Consider the following 16,856-nt stretch of genomic DNA (forward strand, 5'->3'; position numbering starts at 1 on the left):
TTATAGTGATAGTTTTTACCAAGTGCTGGCCAAGAAGCATGGACATGCTCTCCAACTGGATCTATACTAAAGGCATGCACTAACTAGCTAACCCAAACATGCTTCATATTCAGCCTTTCCAGAAACTCAAAATTAAGGATTTCATTTTAGAATTTGAGCTCTCTATGTAGAGAAAAAAAATACTCGATATTTTACATATTTTCTGTGATTTTCTTAAAACTATTTAAAAAAATATAATTACTAATTGAGAAGTGATATGGTATTGGAAATTGAATGTGTTGTGCTTACATGCATACACACAAGAATTGTTCAATCAGTTAAGTTTATTTCTATTTCATAACAAGGAAAAAAAAAGTATTATTTTATATATTTTAGTCAAATGGAAATTATTTCTTAGTCAAAAAATTTTCAAAATGAAGTAGGTTGTGATTGAGTGTTCAGTTTTAGCAAGAATCCATAAGATATTAGAGATATAGGGAATATATTTAAAATTCTAATGTTTGCTCGATTAAATACTTATAACTTCAAAAGCCTAGGTATTGCGGAAAAAAAAATTAAAACGAGAATTTAAAAAAGTTTTTAAAGATTAAGTCTTTCTTTTTAATCACTAATATTTTTAAATTTATTAAAAAAAAAGTTGTATCATGTTTTTGAAGGATTAAAGATTAAAAAATAGAACCAGTTTATCTTAAAATATCATTTTAGAGGATAACAATAATATAAAATAATTGGTGCAAATGTGTTTTTATCAATGAAGCCTGTAAAATAACAAAATTCAAATTTTTGCCAACATATATTTAGCATGTGTGTATATTAGTTAACAAAAGAATGTTTTGTATATGAAATGCATAATCAGCTAAAGAGAAGCAGCCTAATTAAAAGTATTTTATGTTGAAGTCAAACTATTTATCATTTTCATTGCAATTTGATTTTTATACTATTCATAATAAAAATCAAATTGCAATGAAGATGATAAATTTATAAAGAATTGCAAAAAATTTTTTAAATGTTCTTTTTCTATAGACAAGCCATAAGACTTCTTTAGATAACATTTTTTATAAACATGAGAAAATAACTCCTTTTCTTTCATCTTATAAGGAAAAAAGAAACAATCCAAAATGCCTGAAAAAGATAGCTAAGATAAAAACTGAGAGAGTAATTGAAGATAAAAATACAAAAGGAATATTGTCAAAGAATTTGAGAAAATAACAGCCTCAGTAAAAATGTCTTCTAACTTTATTTACATAATCAGATCCAACATCATCTGACTAGTTACTGTTTGGGCAAGAATTATTTTTGATAATACTTGAAATCATGAAGAGTTCTTTAGCTAGTAGTAAACAGTAAATGATAAAAAAAACAAAACTTAATTATATAACATACCACAGAGTATAAGAATTCTATAAGCATGTATATTTAGACATGATCAACAAGTATGCCCTGTCTCAGGGTTATAACCTCAACATTACTGAATATGGTTATTCAGAATTGATATGCTCTATGGGGTTACATAATTATCTCTTCACCGTTAAACAGTTTATGTAGAAATTCAGCATTAATTGTCTAAGATAGTATTCATGGTTGACAACAACAATGAAATTAGACTCAAACTAGATGAAAATTATGACCACTCTTTGTCTGACTCCTTGTTTCTTCCAAGGGTTTATAAACAATTTTCTTTTTTTTATAGTTAGGCTAATTACTTATCACATGGAATTGAGATCCTAAGTAAGTAGTAGCACTAATTATTTCATTAGTTACCTATTGTACAATATACTAAGTATACAAATGAAATTAATACAGATTCTTTCTTTTCTGATGAAGATGAAATGAAGTTGACATTAGTAAGTTTAACATTCATATATGAAGAGCAATCAAACAATGGGCAACTGACAGAAAGTGACATCAAAGTTTTTTCTAGGGAAAAAAATGTAATTAAACTGTGAAAATTTCACAAATTGAGATTTCATTGAATGTTCACTAGAGTTGTAATATTTTTCTATCAAAGATCAAGCTAAATACGGGAGACATCAGCTCGATATTTAAGAGAAAACAAGAAAGTTATATTCACAGCTTTCTCAAAGAATTACCATGACCTCAGTGGAAGCAATTCTACAAGAAAATTAAAATTAGTTAGCAGACTTTGTTCAGAACTTACCACCTCATGATGGTGCTTACCATTACTAATATATCAAGTTTGTAAAGACAAACAGAAGTTAGCCCAGGCTAATGGTTGGTTAGTTCAAAGTGAAAGCAAATACAATGTCTTTAACAGAAGACAAGAAAATGAGTTATTAGGAGGCAAAAAGCAAGCGAGATTTAAGCTCAATATATTTTTTATGAATAATAAAAGGGACTAAACAGCTCATCAATAAAGAATAAATGATTTTTTGAAAGATTAATAGAATAAAATTTGGCTAATAATCTGAACTACTTCATCAGAAATTTGTCAAAGAGAAATCTAATGAGCCGATCTGAGGTTTACCACTGTTCAGATCTTTCAAGATACATTTAACTGGTTCAAAAGGTTGCAGTTTTCTGCACTTGAGCAGTGCAAAAACATAGGAGCTATACAGGGCTTGAACTGAAAGCTTAAGAGGCTCACAACAAATAACATCCAAATAGCTACTAGGGTAAGGAAGGAATGGTTAGTATTGGTGTAAACACAAATCTCCATTCTCATGAATTAGGTGGAGATTTTTATAAACACAGATGGTTTAAGGAATAGATTTCAGTGTCATCCACGAAATGCTTTAATTAATTTCATATTTATGTTTGATAATTGGATCACAAAAGGTAAAACAAAGACCATGTTCTTTAATGCTTGGGATCAGGTATAAATTAAATGCAAACAATTTATGAAAATAAAGAACTTATTTATTGTTTGGTAATTGAAATTATACTAAATGATCTATTTTCAATAAGCAATTCCATTATGTTCAGAATGTGTATCATGTGGTCCTTTATGTGAAAGAGTCTTAACTCATGGAATTAAACTCAATTTACAAACCTCTACCCACCTTGCAGTTTAGAAGTGCTGGTAATGGAAAGTAATATTTAAACAAACTTTCATTATTTCATGCAAAAATCACATCACATTTTAGAATGGAAAGGCTGCTGGCCACAATGTCATATCATGTGAATTCATTAAGCATTCATTGGATAACAAACTTTGATAACAAACCAACTGGGGAAAATATATAAAACCATTTTTTTTAATGGATTGCAAGGCATTCAAACTAAGTAGATAATCTAGCTACTAGATATGCTGGTTTCAAGGTATGTCAAAAATAGATGTAATGCTTACAAGACCTTTATTTAGTTATAAAATATCTAATGTACTTTAAGAGTAGGGAAAAATTAATAAATAAAGGGGAAAACTATGTTTAGATCTTAGTGTTATGCAAACATTTAACTAAAGAATTATATAGGATGCAAAATATTTTAAAAACTACTCTTCATTTAAAGGAAACTGGAAATGCTGAGAAAATTTATAATTTTATATTTTTGAATGGTTTTGTAGCTAAATTATAAGCAAAACATTACAAATACTTTGAAATGTAAATTTTAAAAGTATAAAAACTAAAATAATAGATCTGATCTCAAGCATTTTTAGATTTAATAAACTCTAATTTATATAAAAGAAAAAATTTTAAATGATATCAAAAGGGAATTGAAAGGCAAAATTAAGCAAAAAGTTGGTAATACAGGGAAACTAAATTAAAAGAAAAAATTGAGGCTTAAAAAATAGAACTTAAATTGTTTTAAATGAATAACTGCCCAAACACATTACTCATAGTTTCTTGCACAACCTTATGGCATTGTCTTTACTTTCAAAAAGTTGCCAACATATCTCCAAGTGGCAAATGTTAGTTGAATTCATTAAAATAACATTTAATCTTAATGGCAGTAGTAAATTTTCTTTCAAAACCAAGATATTTCAAAATTTCATCTTGAATTAGTGCTATCTATTATTGTAAATTTATGTAATACTCAATGTAAATATATTGAAAGACTAATGTGCATTTAACATAAAATATCTATAATTTTTTTTTTTCATTAATTTAGTATGGGATTATAAACATCAGCTTGAACATAGCTGGAGTGATACCAAATTTCATAGCTAGGACAGGTAAGGTAGGTAGGCATCCTTTGGAAAAAAGAAGGCTTTGGAAGGCTCCCCTGTCCAACCTCCTCATATTTACCTGAGTTGGTGGTGTCACAGCAGAGTTTTCAGCATTTACCTAAAAGCAAATAACAGAACTCCAATTTCTTATAAATCTTTAGATATTTGTTTTAAATTAGTTTAACGAAGTACAGTGATCAATCCTTCACTTATAAGATAGCTCTAATGATGTGAATTGGCTGTTTAAAAAAAAAAAATCAACAAGTAATAAAGTTAATTGTTTTAATCTGCAGCTATTTGAGAGCTTCTTTTTGCTATATGATTAAGTAAAAATTAAATTTTCTAAATTAACAGTTAATAATATAAACTTAATTTACAATAAAGAAAATTAACATTTAATGAATATAATATAAAAGAAACTTTAAAATTAAAACTACAGTTTAAAACAAAATATAACTCAGAACTGATTAAATTATAAAATGTCTCAATGCACTCTCCATTTCTGATTATTATAATTGATCAATTAAAAGAAATAGTGAAAACATCCCTTGAGCAACTCTAAACCATTCTACTGCTCACCCCACCCCCATTTACTGCAATATATAAATAAAATTATTTTTTACAGTTTGAGAAAAGAAAAAAATCCTCTTCAAATATTGTTGTATCACTCAATATAGAGGAGTTAAATCAACAGATTGCAGAACTTTTTTGTTAAACTTTCATCTGAACCAAAAAAATTTGGAACTACATGACTAAAACAATGTTTATATGTCAAGTAACCTTGAGAATTTATTCACAAGTAATCATCAGCATGAGAATTTTAAAAACCATTCTCAATTAGATTAGGTTCTAAATTACAATTATAGTGTTGCAATTTAATTTTTCACTTCAACTGTAATACAGAATATTTTTACTATCTTTTTAATTTCAAACAATAATCATTGGGAGTGCTTACCAGACAGCTTAAAATAAAATAAAATAAAAATCAGATTAGGAAGGCTTTTATGTAAAAAAAATAATAAATGGTTAAATTTTAACAGAACAAAACCCAAATATGAAATGGTTTCAAAATGCAAGCATCAATATGTATAGCTTAAATAGGATTCTTTCTCTTGTGTGAATTAATGCATTTTAAATCTAATATGTAAAATGTATTTGACTGAAAGATATAAGTTTGAGTGGGGCAAAAACAAAGGGAAAAGTTTTCTGCTAATTCAAGTCAATTTACATTTATTAAATGCTTTCAGCAACAAGGCTGAACATTTCAAAATTACATCATAATTTTAACAAATGTGTTAGTGAATTTATTCATATAAAAATGAAACTAGAATTTGATTGGTGTGATTTTTTTTTACTACCAACATGTTAACAATGACTGATTTGAATACTGAATTATTGTTGTAAATTCTTTCCTTAAAAATAATTACAATTCAATAGCAATTTGAATTATCTATTTCTTTTTTTTAGGTCTATGTTGAAGTACTTTTCTAAAATTTTTTAAACATGAATTACTTTACAAAATTGATGTAGTACCATAAATATGCTGTTTAAAAAGTCAGTACTGGTTTCAAGTCATTCACCAGATTCTATTTTTGGGGGGATGGGGGTGGGGGGAGACTGTAATTTATTTACATAAAAAAAAAAAAGAATCATTGAAATTTGAATAACTAATTAGCTCTATTGTTTTTTTTACATGAAACAAAACCTTAATGTTGTAAAAAAAATGTTATATTCTACATGGTATTAATTCTTTTAAATGAATTAGTACTTAGTTTAGCTGCAGCTAACATTTAAGAAAAAATTTGTTTATGTAAATTAAATTTTCTATAATGAATTTTTTAATAAAAAATAATTCTGAATTGGGTTTTACAGATTATGGTTACTTGACAAAAATGTTATAAAGCAATAACAAAAAGATAAATGCATTTGAAACTATTAATGGTTTAAAATAAGATTTTACAGAAACAAAAAAAGTTAACGAAGTTTTAAATTAAGACTGGGAGCGTTACTGATAGTACATGAAATTATAACCTGAAAGTTTGTTAGATATATCAAACTGAGTGACATGTAATCACCATCTCATACATTCAATGAAAGCAGGATATACTAAACAATAACACAAAATGAACTGAAATCACATGCATAGACACCATGTCTAACTTGGGAATTAGAAGAGACCTTCAAAAGACAAGCAGAAAACCTTTAGTCAATGCAAGTTGACAAGCTACCAAAGCAATTTTTTCATTTAAAAGAAAAGAAGCAAAATAACACATAAGAACTAAATAGATTAGGAACATCTATGGGTCAGAAGTGTACATTGAAGAACTAAATGCAGCCAAAAAATGAAAAGAGTTGAAAATATTTTTAGTTATTAAATTTCTTTTCTGAGTTCCACTAAAAGAACAAACAAAAACAAGTAAACCTATGTTTCCCTAATGTATGCATAAATTCTTAAAAATACACAATATTGAAACTATGTATCACCCCCACTCATGTTTGCTTGAGAAAAATTGAATTTCAAAACAGGGTATCAGAAAACTACTTTAGATCTATCATAAACAAAAATTAATAGCATCAAATAAGATCCATAATAAATTTATAAGAAACTAATAAAATTGTGAAGAAAATGTAGTTTCTAGACATGTCATTTTAAAAATAACTTCAAAGTTTTAAGGATGTAATAAAAGAGAACTGTTTGTAAAATTTTGACATATGGAAGTGCATTTATTATATTTATTTCACTAACTTCAATGAGAGTGACATTAAATCATCATTTAACATCCATTTCTCTAGCTGGCATGGATTGAACAGATTGACAGGATCCGACAACTTAGAAGACTGCATTGAGTTCCTGTGCCTGCTTTGGTATGGTCTTATGGCTGGATGCCCTTCTTAATGGCAGCCACTTTACAGAGTGTACTGGGTGCTCTTTTTCCACTAGCACTGGTGAAGTTGCCCAATAACTCACAAGACACCTAGGCTATGTGGAAGTGTGGTATTGAGGGAGGGGGTTTAATACCTGGTGTTGAGAGGCAAGAGTATGTCAGAGAGACATGAATATCATAGCAGGAAATAGAGAGAAAAGAAAATGATGGAGCAGTGATGTCAGGATGTGTCCTCGAGGTTCAAAGGGGAGAATATGAGGAGGATAGAGACAGAGGAATAGGAGTGGCAGGTGGGTATATTTGTGAGAGTATGTGAGAGCAACAGATGGTGCGACTTGGGGATGTATGTGAATGGTAAACAAGGAAGGAGAGGTCAATGATGAATTTCAGTTTGGTTGTAGGATAGAGATGAAAAACAGGAATTGGTAAGTGGCAATAGAAAATGGGCTAGCAGCTGGAGAGCAGTATTGTAAAAAACTGTACAGATGAGAAATAGGGAGACAATGTGATGAGAGATGTGTGTGTGGAAGAAGAGGGAGGAGTGCACTATGACAAGGGAGGAGATCAGAGGTAAGTAGGTGTGAACATGGAAAGAGAGTGACAAAGCTGGAGGGAGTACATTGATGGCCAATGTGAGAGAAAAATACACTGGAAAACACAGTGGTAAGAGATGAGATCGAGAATGCTGAGTAGGTGACAAGGGGAGGAGACTCCAAAGAGAGAGGAAACTTGTAGCATCTCTGCTCTCATATAATTACAACAGCTGAAATAGTGCTGTAGTTTGATCAGTGATGGAAGGATGGGTGCTGAGATGAACTGTAGGGACAGCATAGACAGAACCATGCTTTGCTAAGATGGATAGATTTTCTTGAGCACAGTGAACTGCCAGTCATCTCTTCCCTGAGGCTCAACAACTGAGGTCTTCATTACTTTGTCTCATTTATTCTTGGATCTCCCTCTTCAATAGTTCCTTGCCACATTTGGTGATCAGCACTCCTTTATGCTGCACACCTAGCAGAACACGCTAGTTTTGCTTTTTTTCTAGTCTCACATATCCTCTGCATTTACAGCTCATGTTTCACTACAATGTAACATTGCTGTTTGCATACAAGCATCAAACAAACTGCTTTTCATCCTGAGAGACCTTCATTACCAACAGCAATAATAGCTCTCTGAGCTTTTTTCTTTTCTAATTCTACTATAAATTCAGCTATAAGAACAAGGTCATCAGTATAGAGGATATCTCATGAGTACCCAGTCTTAAAACTCCTGTTTTGGTCTGGAGGATTGTAATAAATAGGAAAGGACTAAGCCCTAGTGAACACAAACTTACGCACTAAAGCTGTTGCTGTATTAAATGCTAACTCTCAATAGCTATTCATCTACAACTAGCTTCCACAGTGACCACCAGTTCAGGGAATGAGAGGCTCCACTGAAGGCTTTCTCTAGGTTCATGAATGCCATGTACAGCAATTTACTTTTGGCTAAATACTTCTGAAGTTGCCTAACTAGAAAGATAGCATCAATAGTTCTTACTGGCACAAAGCCAAACTACATCTTATCTAGTCTAATTCTCTTCCTAATTAAAAGAGTTGAGCAATAACTCTTTCTGTAACGTTCATGACCTGGTCCAGCAATTTGATATCTCTATTTGTAAGGCATTTCCTTTACCCCTGTCTATAATGCGGCTACATCAGTTACTGGGTATGACAGCTTCTTGTACAACCTGATTGGCTATGCAAATAATTAGGCCATATCCTTACACTGCCAGATACTTTGAGCATATCAGTAGCAATTTGTAATGGACTAAAGGCTTTGTCTTCCTTCATATCCTTAATTGCTTTCTCTATAAAACTGCTGTCAACTATAGTACTAGGTCCCTCTGTTTCGCCTACATTGGGGAGACTTTTCTCCCATGCATTCTTAACTGAATTCCCCCTTGAATGCATAAAACCAATAAAAGCACAAAATAATACATGTACATTAACTGTTATTTCTTTTCATTATAATTATTTTATTTTTACAGATGTTGGAGTAGCTTCAAAATTATCACAAATAGAAATATTGGAAAAATGTGATGTTTATATCGTCAACAAAGGCTAGGAAAACAAATGTAACAGGAATCAAAATTAGAGTTATTGGAAAACTGCACTAGTGTACTTGCATTTTTAATGTAAAGCTAACTGTATCAAACAAAAATTATTTTAACAATAAGAAAAATTTCAAAGCCATTTGGATTAAGAAAATTTGAGAGAAGATTGAATTTTCCCTTCATCATCATAATCATTTAACATGGGGGAAAGTTTGACAGGAGCTGGAGAGCTGCATCAGGCATCATTTTGTCTGTTTTGGCATGGTTTTGACTGGATGCCCTTCCTAATGCCAACAACTTTACAGAGTGTACTTGGTGCTTTTAATGTGGTGCCCTTCTCAAAGCAAAATGGTTAATCAATTTAACAGCAGATATCTTTACAAATAAATTATTTTGGATGAACGTTTTAAAATTTAAATGAACTTTGTAAAGTTTCTGGTTATATTCAAGTATAATGTATAATAATTGGTTACATTACAAATATATATATAGAATTAGATTAAAAAAAAAATTTCAATAGGAGAAAAGTCCTTTTCTTTTTTAGAAAATTAGAGATGGGGCAGATCCGGGCCAGTAGGATATTTGACCATCCTCCTTTACATTCGAATTTCAAATACTGCAAAAAACATTTCACCAGTGGACTAACCAAAGAATACTGTTGTTTTTTTTTAAAGAAAAGCTTGTTTATTATTTAATAAGTTTTAGTATCAAATTTTCTCATCAGATTAATGATCAGAATGTGATACTAAGTGTTGTTTTTTTAATGAAAGTTTGACTTCATTACAAGACATGGTAAATATTTCATTTTCTTGGATGGCAAGAACAGAATCATTACATACAAATGTGTTATGATGATATATTTTCTCAGCCAAATATTAGAAAGATTGTGCAAAATTGCAAATTGTAATTAGTGTTAAATTGTTTAATCATAAACTTATATAAAAATATGAAAGTTGGTTTTCTTAATGTAAGTGGACAAAGAAATTGTACAAGTTTTGGCAAAAGTAATAAAGTCAATTTATATTCTTTGATATAAAAATCCTTTTCCCACACAATCTCCTGACTTGAATTAGAATATTTGTTTGTTTAATGAAAAGTAAAGAAAAATACATCATTGTGCTAACAGATTTAATCTTCAAATTTTCTATTCAAACAAATATTTCAACTTAATAACCTCTGGATATAGAGACATATCTGCATGATTAAATCAATAAGGTATGATAAACATTCGAAAGAGTGATGGTTTATATCCTCTTCACTGGTTCTATATGATGTCCATGGCCAAGCCAAACATTCCTTAGAACAATCCACTTAACTGTAAATAAGGGTCTGTATAGATACAGCTGTAAATAGCAGGAATACTCTAATGAATTTTATGCAGTGCTGATTTCAAATCTTCATATGGGTCTGAAAATCCAGTAGATACTTTATCTGTAACAGGAACATCTATAATAATTATCACTGATATTCAAACAACTATTGTTAGAATAAGGAAAGCCTAATTTCCTTTTGTAGAAATTAGTAAATTATTTATCTAGATAGTATCAGTTTCTGTTTACACTCCAAATGCTGATACATTAAATTGAGAAAAATTTGGACAGCTTAGTACGTATGTCAAACTAAATCTGTACCATTTAATTTTACAGATTCATTAGATACTGGACCCCAAATACAGTGAGCCTGGCTAACATAGGTTACATGAACTTGCCTAGCTACAAGTGCACACCAGTGAGTGCAATGTAGCTGGAGTAAAACTTTGCAGTTGAGAGATCCAATGTCAATTGAGAATGAAGAATTCAATACTAGAAGGATGATACCAGCTCAGAAATAACATTCAGATTGAGGAAAAAAAAACAAAAACAAAATACAACAAACAAACTAGTGTTTAAATAACAAATTCATCAGTTGGCAATGAAATGTCAATGAATATTATGATAAATACACTTCTATGATTAAGTATACACTTTCTCTAAATACACAATCAGACTTTTGGTTAAAAAAAACAAAACCCTACTAGAAATTATTTTTGCCTTATTGCAGAGTTAAATTAAAATTTAAAACAATTTCATTTTTAAATGAAGTATGAATCGGGAGGGATATTACAAATACAATTGAATATACAAACTAAAGGAATGTAAGAAAAATCAGATCACAAGTTATATACGATCAAAAGTAGATTCCAAGAAGTTTATTAGTGAATACTCCAAAAACATGCCGAGATTACACACAAACATACACATAAAAATTCTAATATTTTCCTTTGACTTACAGTTGTCCTTGAATAATATTTTCTTCTCATTTTGAAATACAATTTTTTCAGTGAGAAACTGAATAATTATCATAAATAAACAATGACCATTGTGTTTTGGTAACTGTAGAATTTTAACAATTTAAATTAGATAGCTGAATAACTATACTGATATTTAGTAAAATTTATTAAAATTTAAAAAATTTTTTTAAATACAGCTGAAAAATAATATTTATTCACAACCAATATGATGAGTTGAAATGCGTTTAACAAACCTGGGCTGATATTCCTATCAACAGAAGCCACTGTTGCTTTTCATCGGTCCGGTAGTTGATGACTTGACATCCAGCAAGACTTGAATGACGATCGAACATCTTTAGGGGTTGAGAATCTCCTGTAAAAGTATTTGATAAAAGAGTTCAAATTATTTAGAGCTGTTGATTGTTACATGTATGAAAGTGACAGAGTTTAAAAAAACAAGACTAAAATAGAGACAAATATGACCCTTAAAAATTTGTAATGAAAAAGCACTATTCAAATTAGCAGCTATCAAGTAAAACATTTAAGAAAAAATTTCTATTTTAATTTAAACTATTTGGTAAGTTGACTTACTGTATATACTTAAGTACAGTTGCATCTTTTACCAAGAAAATATAAAAACCACAGGCATGTGACTTATCTATGGAACATACAAAACATATACAATGTGATGTTAGCTGACAGGGCTTAATACCAATATGTGTATGACTCGTCACTATAGCTTAATCAAACACACTAACAGAAATTACATGTTTTCTAGGATTTAGACATTGGCAAAAGTAGCAGCACTGTAAGTGGTTATTTTTGTATTGCTTGTTTATTTTTATGCCTATCACTTGGAGTCTAGTTTATAGTATTATGCCAATGTATTGTAATAGATTAAGCACTTTTATGAATGAATATTGAGTTGTATCAGATTTGTGCTGATAACATTGTAAAAATAAACTAAAAAAGAAATTAATAAAATTTAATATATATAAATAAAATACTGAGGCTTATAAATTTGTGGACATCGATCATAATTGACAAGAAGTTGAAGAAAAAATAGTAGGGAGCAAACACCTTTGAAACATCTCACAAAGAGAAAAACCAAGCAGAAAATGAAAGTCAAGGCCATAGCCCACCAGCTGGAGACAGAATCTCAGACAACAAAACTAAGTGTTAATGCAAACAAGTTACTAAAACATTGCATACTGTAGAAAACTTCTTTCTTTTTTAAATGAAATACAAAAACAGGATTTGAACTGAACTGGAAATCAAGCAAGGACTGGGGCACTGAAATCTAAATTGAAAGAGGATTTTTTTTTTTTTAATTTCAGATTGAAATTGCAAGATTTTCAATTTTTTCCATGTACATTGCAAACAAATACTTTATTGAAGGGCAAAAGATACATTTTGTATAACTATCTTAAGAGAATATTTATTAATCTTCAGAACTACAGGTCAAGTTAATTTAATGTTTAACTTCAAATTTCAACAGAAAACTCATTAATCCCAGAAATAATTTAAAATATTCTATTAAAATTAGTTTAGAAAATGTGTCTTTGGATTGTTTTCATTTTTTAAAAAAATATATGCATAATATATGAAGAGAACAAAAAAGGAGACAGCTGAGTATTTAACCCCTTGACAATGGTTGATGCAAATATGTGATCACACTTTTGCTTGCCTACCCACGGTTAACGTAAATATACAATGTAGAGCCCCACATCTATCATGGACTTTTTAGCGGCTGACGTATGTTTACGTTTGCTATCATGTACTTTATCTCGAGGTGTGCGCGCTTGCCATCCTGTGCATTATCTTAGCTATTTTAGGTTACGTTAAAGTCATGAGACTAGCAGTAGACTAATGACATGCAGATACTTTACATACATGTGCATTGGTACAGGAGGTATAAAATTAACGGTCTCCAGTGAAAACACATCATAATTCAAATTGTATTCAAATCAATTACAAGTTCTGTGTTCATGCTTTGGTCCTCCATCAGCGAATTTATGCTTGTCATCACGCCCGATAAATGAAATTATCGAAGTTTCCGAGCTGCTCAACTACCGAACGCATGGATGTCCTCACACCTGACCGACTCCAAACTGGCTTCTTAACTGATAAGGACATTTCCTGTGCTTCATACCGCCAACGGAAAAAAAACAGAATCCAGCATGGAAATGTGTTGTATACACCTCACACCATCGTAAGCACGAAACCAGATATCATTGTCCGGACTGTGATGTGTCCCTTTGCATAATACCATGTTTCGAGTTGTACCACATGCAAGCTATTTTTTGAACTTGAGCAGAATAACTCGTGCATATCATTATGATAAATAGCTTCACATAGTTCATTTTCATAAACCAGTAGTCGTAAATGTACAACGCCATGTTATTGTAATGGTGAACGTAAATAGACGCAAGCTTGTTGGCACTTGCGTTTGTGTGGCCTCAGTAGATAAAAAACCAGAGCAGTGTCTCGCATGCTTTAGGTAATACCGGCGTCAAGGGGTTAAGAAGTCAGGTTCACATGCATTTTATCAGAATTTATAACATAAAGCAAGGCACTTTATCACTAACTGGAAAGCAAATACAAATCTTACTTCATGTTAGAACATTTAATTGGAAATCACTAATTATAAATATATACAAAACACTTAAATTTGCAGATGTATCCGTGTTCCATTAGAGTGTGTGTCTTGCATTTCTTGTTGCTATAGGTTTTTAAAAATCTGCAAATTTAAAATGTTTGCATATGTTCCTGCTTTAAAACAGGATGTTATTTCCAGATACAATCATGTGATGAGTATCTTCAAACTTAAAAAATTGATCAATATATTAGCCTTGACAACAATATATATATAAAGGAAGTATGCACAAAACTGATCTGAAAATGGAAAAAATAATTGTTGGCAGGGATATAATAACTGAATAGTGGTAGTAAGGAAAAACAATGGGTGGAAATTGGGGTGGGGAGTATTTAAAATGTCACAGCAATCAACCTGAAATTAAATTTTAATATATTTAAAATTAGTGTTTCTTGATCATGAAAAGCAATTCATGATTGCAACAAGTAATGCTTTTTGTTCTATTTAATAATAACAATCCACAAGTTAATTGGAGTTTTAAAACATTTACTCAGAATGGGTGCTCACTTCAAACTAGAACATTAATTCAGAAAGATTTTTTGTTTTGAGAATATTCAATTTGAGTTCAGAAATAGGTTTTCTTTTGGAAGAATTAAGTTCATTAACATGAAATAAATTTTCATTTCAACTACATTAACACTAGACATTATATAGATAGTCAAATTAAGTTAATTATATCTTTTTTTTAAGGAATTTACATACTAGCTATTAGATATTTTCAGTGTTTAAAAAAAAAAAGTGGAGAATAAAAAATATCTTTCTGAATGAATAAGTTTGCTGTTGGCATTACACAAGGATTTCAAAGCAGTAATGGGTTTTGAATTAAAATGTATAAAAATAAATCAAAAAGTGGCGTGGGGGTGGGACCAAAAACTAAGAAAATAATCTAAAACCTTCACTGTTTGATACCATTTAAATTTCCCAGAAAAGGAAAGATTTAGAGATTTAGACAGTTGTATCTTTTTTGCATCTAATATTTATGGTTTTAAAAACATGGTTCAACATAATTTAGTCCAAGTGAAAATTACTCTTCCACAAAATTCATATCAGAATTAGATTTATCAATTTTATTTAGTTCCAATGGTGGGTGTTCTAGAGTCTTTAAAAGTAGATATACATTTCAATTGTTGGTGGATTATGTATTAAACTTTATGGTAGGAAAAGGGCTTAGTTGAGCAAATCAAATTTAAGAATTTTTGAGAATAAACTAACAAACAGTAATAAACAGATGGTATCATAGTTCCAACAGAAAAAAAAAAAACAAGTATTAAATTTATAACTAATTTAAATTTTAAATAATTATAGCTACTCAATAAGTAATCGGTTAAAATTAGTGCTAAAATAATTTTTGCCCCAATAGTAAAAAAAAAAACCATGTTAGTTTTAAGCTGATTATATTAAGCAAATAACTAAATTGTATCTGACTGCAGAAGATTTTCCATATCCAACTACTGTGAAAACAAATACAAGTTTTAATGGTTCAAAATTTTTAGGACAAATCTTATACGTAGCTTAAAAGGGCATAAAGTATATCGTTGCTATTATGTTTAACTGTCATATGTCCAAATACATTTTTTGCATTATTTTATTTTATTTTTTTTTTTTTTTTTGTTGCTTGCAATAGCTAGTTCTTTTCGTCAAGCTATCATATCTCTAGCTGCTTCAGATGCCAAGATAACAAAAATTGTCAAAGTGTAAGTACAACAGTCTTGTTATGGAATGGTGAAACTACTTTTTTGTCTTCTGAAAAAGCAGCATTTTGAACTTGCAACATTTTTGCATAATAGCAACAATATGCAAATTGGAGTGATATGGCATAAAAAAAGTTATTTCTTTAAAACTTAAAAAAAAAAAAAGAGAAAAATGTACCAAACTTACAATATTATACTAATATTTTAGTAATATATCAGTGTATCAGAGAAACTTCAGGGATTTGCTTTTAACATGTCTTTGAGAAATTTCTTTGAGAGAAAATACTACAGCTAGTGCCATTCTGTGTTTGTATACACATTAAATATCAGCATTTTAATTTAATGTTGTTTCAAGTGTGCATGTTGATTCAATTCTAGCCTGCCTAGGTTTTGCAAAAATCTGCAAATGTTTTGTATCCTGATCACTATACTAAAGTATAGTATAGCTTGTCTCAAAACACCTCGGGTATTTGTCAAATTAGACCAAAACACCATGTTTAGCAGTCCAGTGTTCTGCTCAAAGCCTTGTGGGTGTAACACAAGTCTCTGAAAAGATTGAAACAAATATTACAACTAGTGCAGTTCTATGTTTGTATACACACACTGTTACATACACAGGTATTTTAATCTAAAGCTGTTTCATGTGTGTATATTAATATTTAAATCAGCTCTCAAAAAAAAAAATCTTAAACTAGAATATAGATGAAGTGTTGACAAAACTTAATTTGTAGATGCTTAAAATTATTACTAAGAATAATTGTGAGAAATATGAAAAAAAAAAAAAGCAGCATGGCCACAGCTCGTGAGCTGAAACTAGAATCAATCAATCATTATCCACCTGCAAAACTCAATATGACAAAATAAAGATGTCTTACGACAATTCTAAAAGTTTATAATTAGCTGGGTTTATTCAGTGAAAAGAATATATATATAAAAGATAAATCTAATTAGAGACTGATTAAAAAATGAGAAAGAATGTGCAATTAGTGATTGATTCAGTCAGATAGTACTTGCAATTAAAATATTTTTAACTCCATTTAAATCAAATTATTGAAGACTACAATTTTATGGTTTATGTAATAGTACAATATAGTGGTGAGAATTGTTTAAAACATCTGAGCTTACTGGTATTTAATT

At 29.9% G+C, this 16,856-nt stretch overlaps 1 protein-coding gene across 4 annotated transcripts in view; it reads right to left on the reverse strand.

Moving 5' to 3' along the window:
- LOC115212844 (clathrin heavy chain 1) overlaps window positions 1-16,856 on the reverse strand; it is a 102,800-nt gene that overhangs the window by 38,162 nt on the left and 47,782 nt on the right. For 2 of the 4 annotated variants that reach the window (XM_029781616.2, XM_029781617.2), the window contains 2 exons: window positions 11,627-11,745; window positions 4,206-4,244 (listed from right to left, as the gene is read on the reverse strand). In XM_029781616.2, the coding sequence (XP_029637476.1) occupies window positions 4,206-4,244; window positions 11,627-11,745 (158 nt within the window). The remainder of the gene's footprint in view (window positions 1-4,205; window positions 4,245-11,626; window positions 11,746-16,856) is intronic. The other 2 variants (XM_029781618.2, XM_029781619.2) reach the window with 1 other exon arrangement.

This window comes from Octopus sinensis, linkage group LG6 (assembly GCF_006345805.1).
Source record: "Octopus sinensis linkage group LG6, ASM634580v1, whole genome shotgun sequence".
Classification (NCBI taxonomy): domain Eukaryota; kingdom Metazoa; phylum Mollusca; class Cephalopoda; order Octopoda; family Octopodidae; genus Octopus; species Octopus sinensis.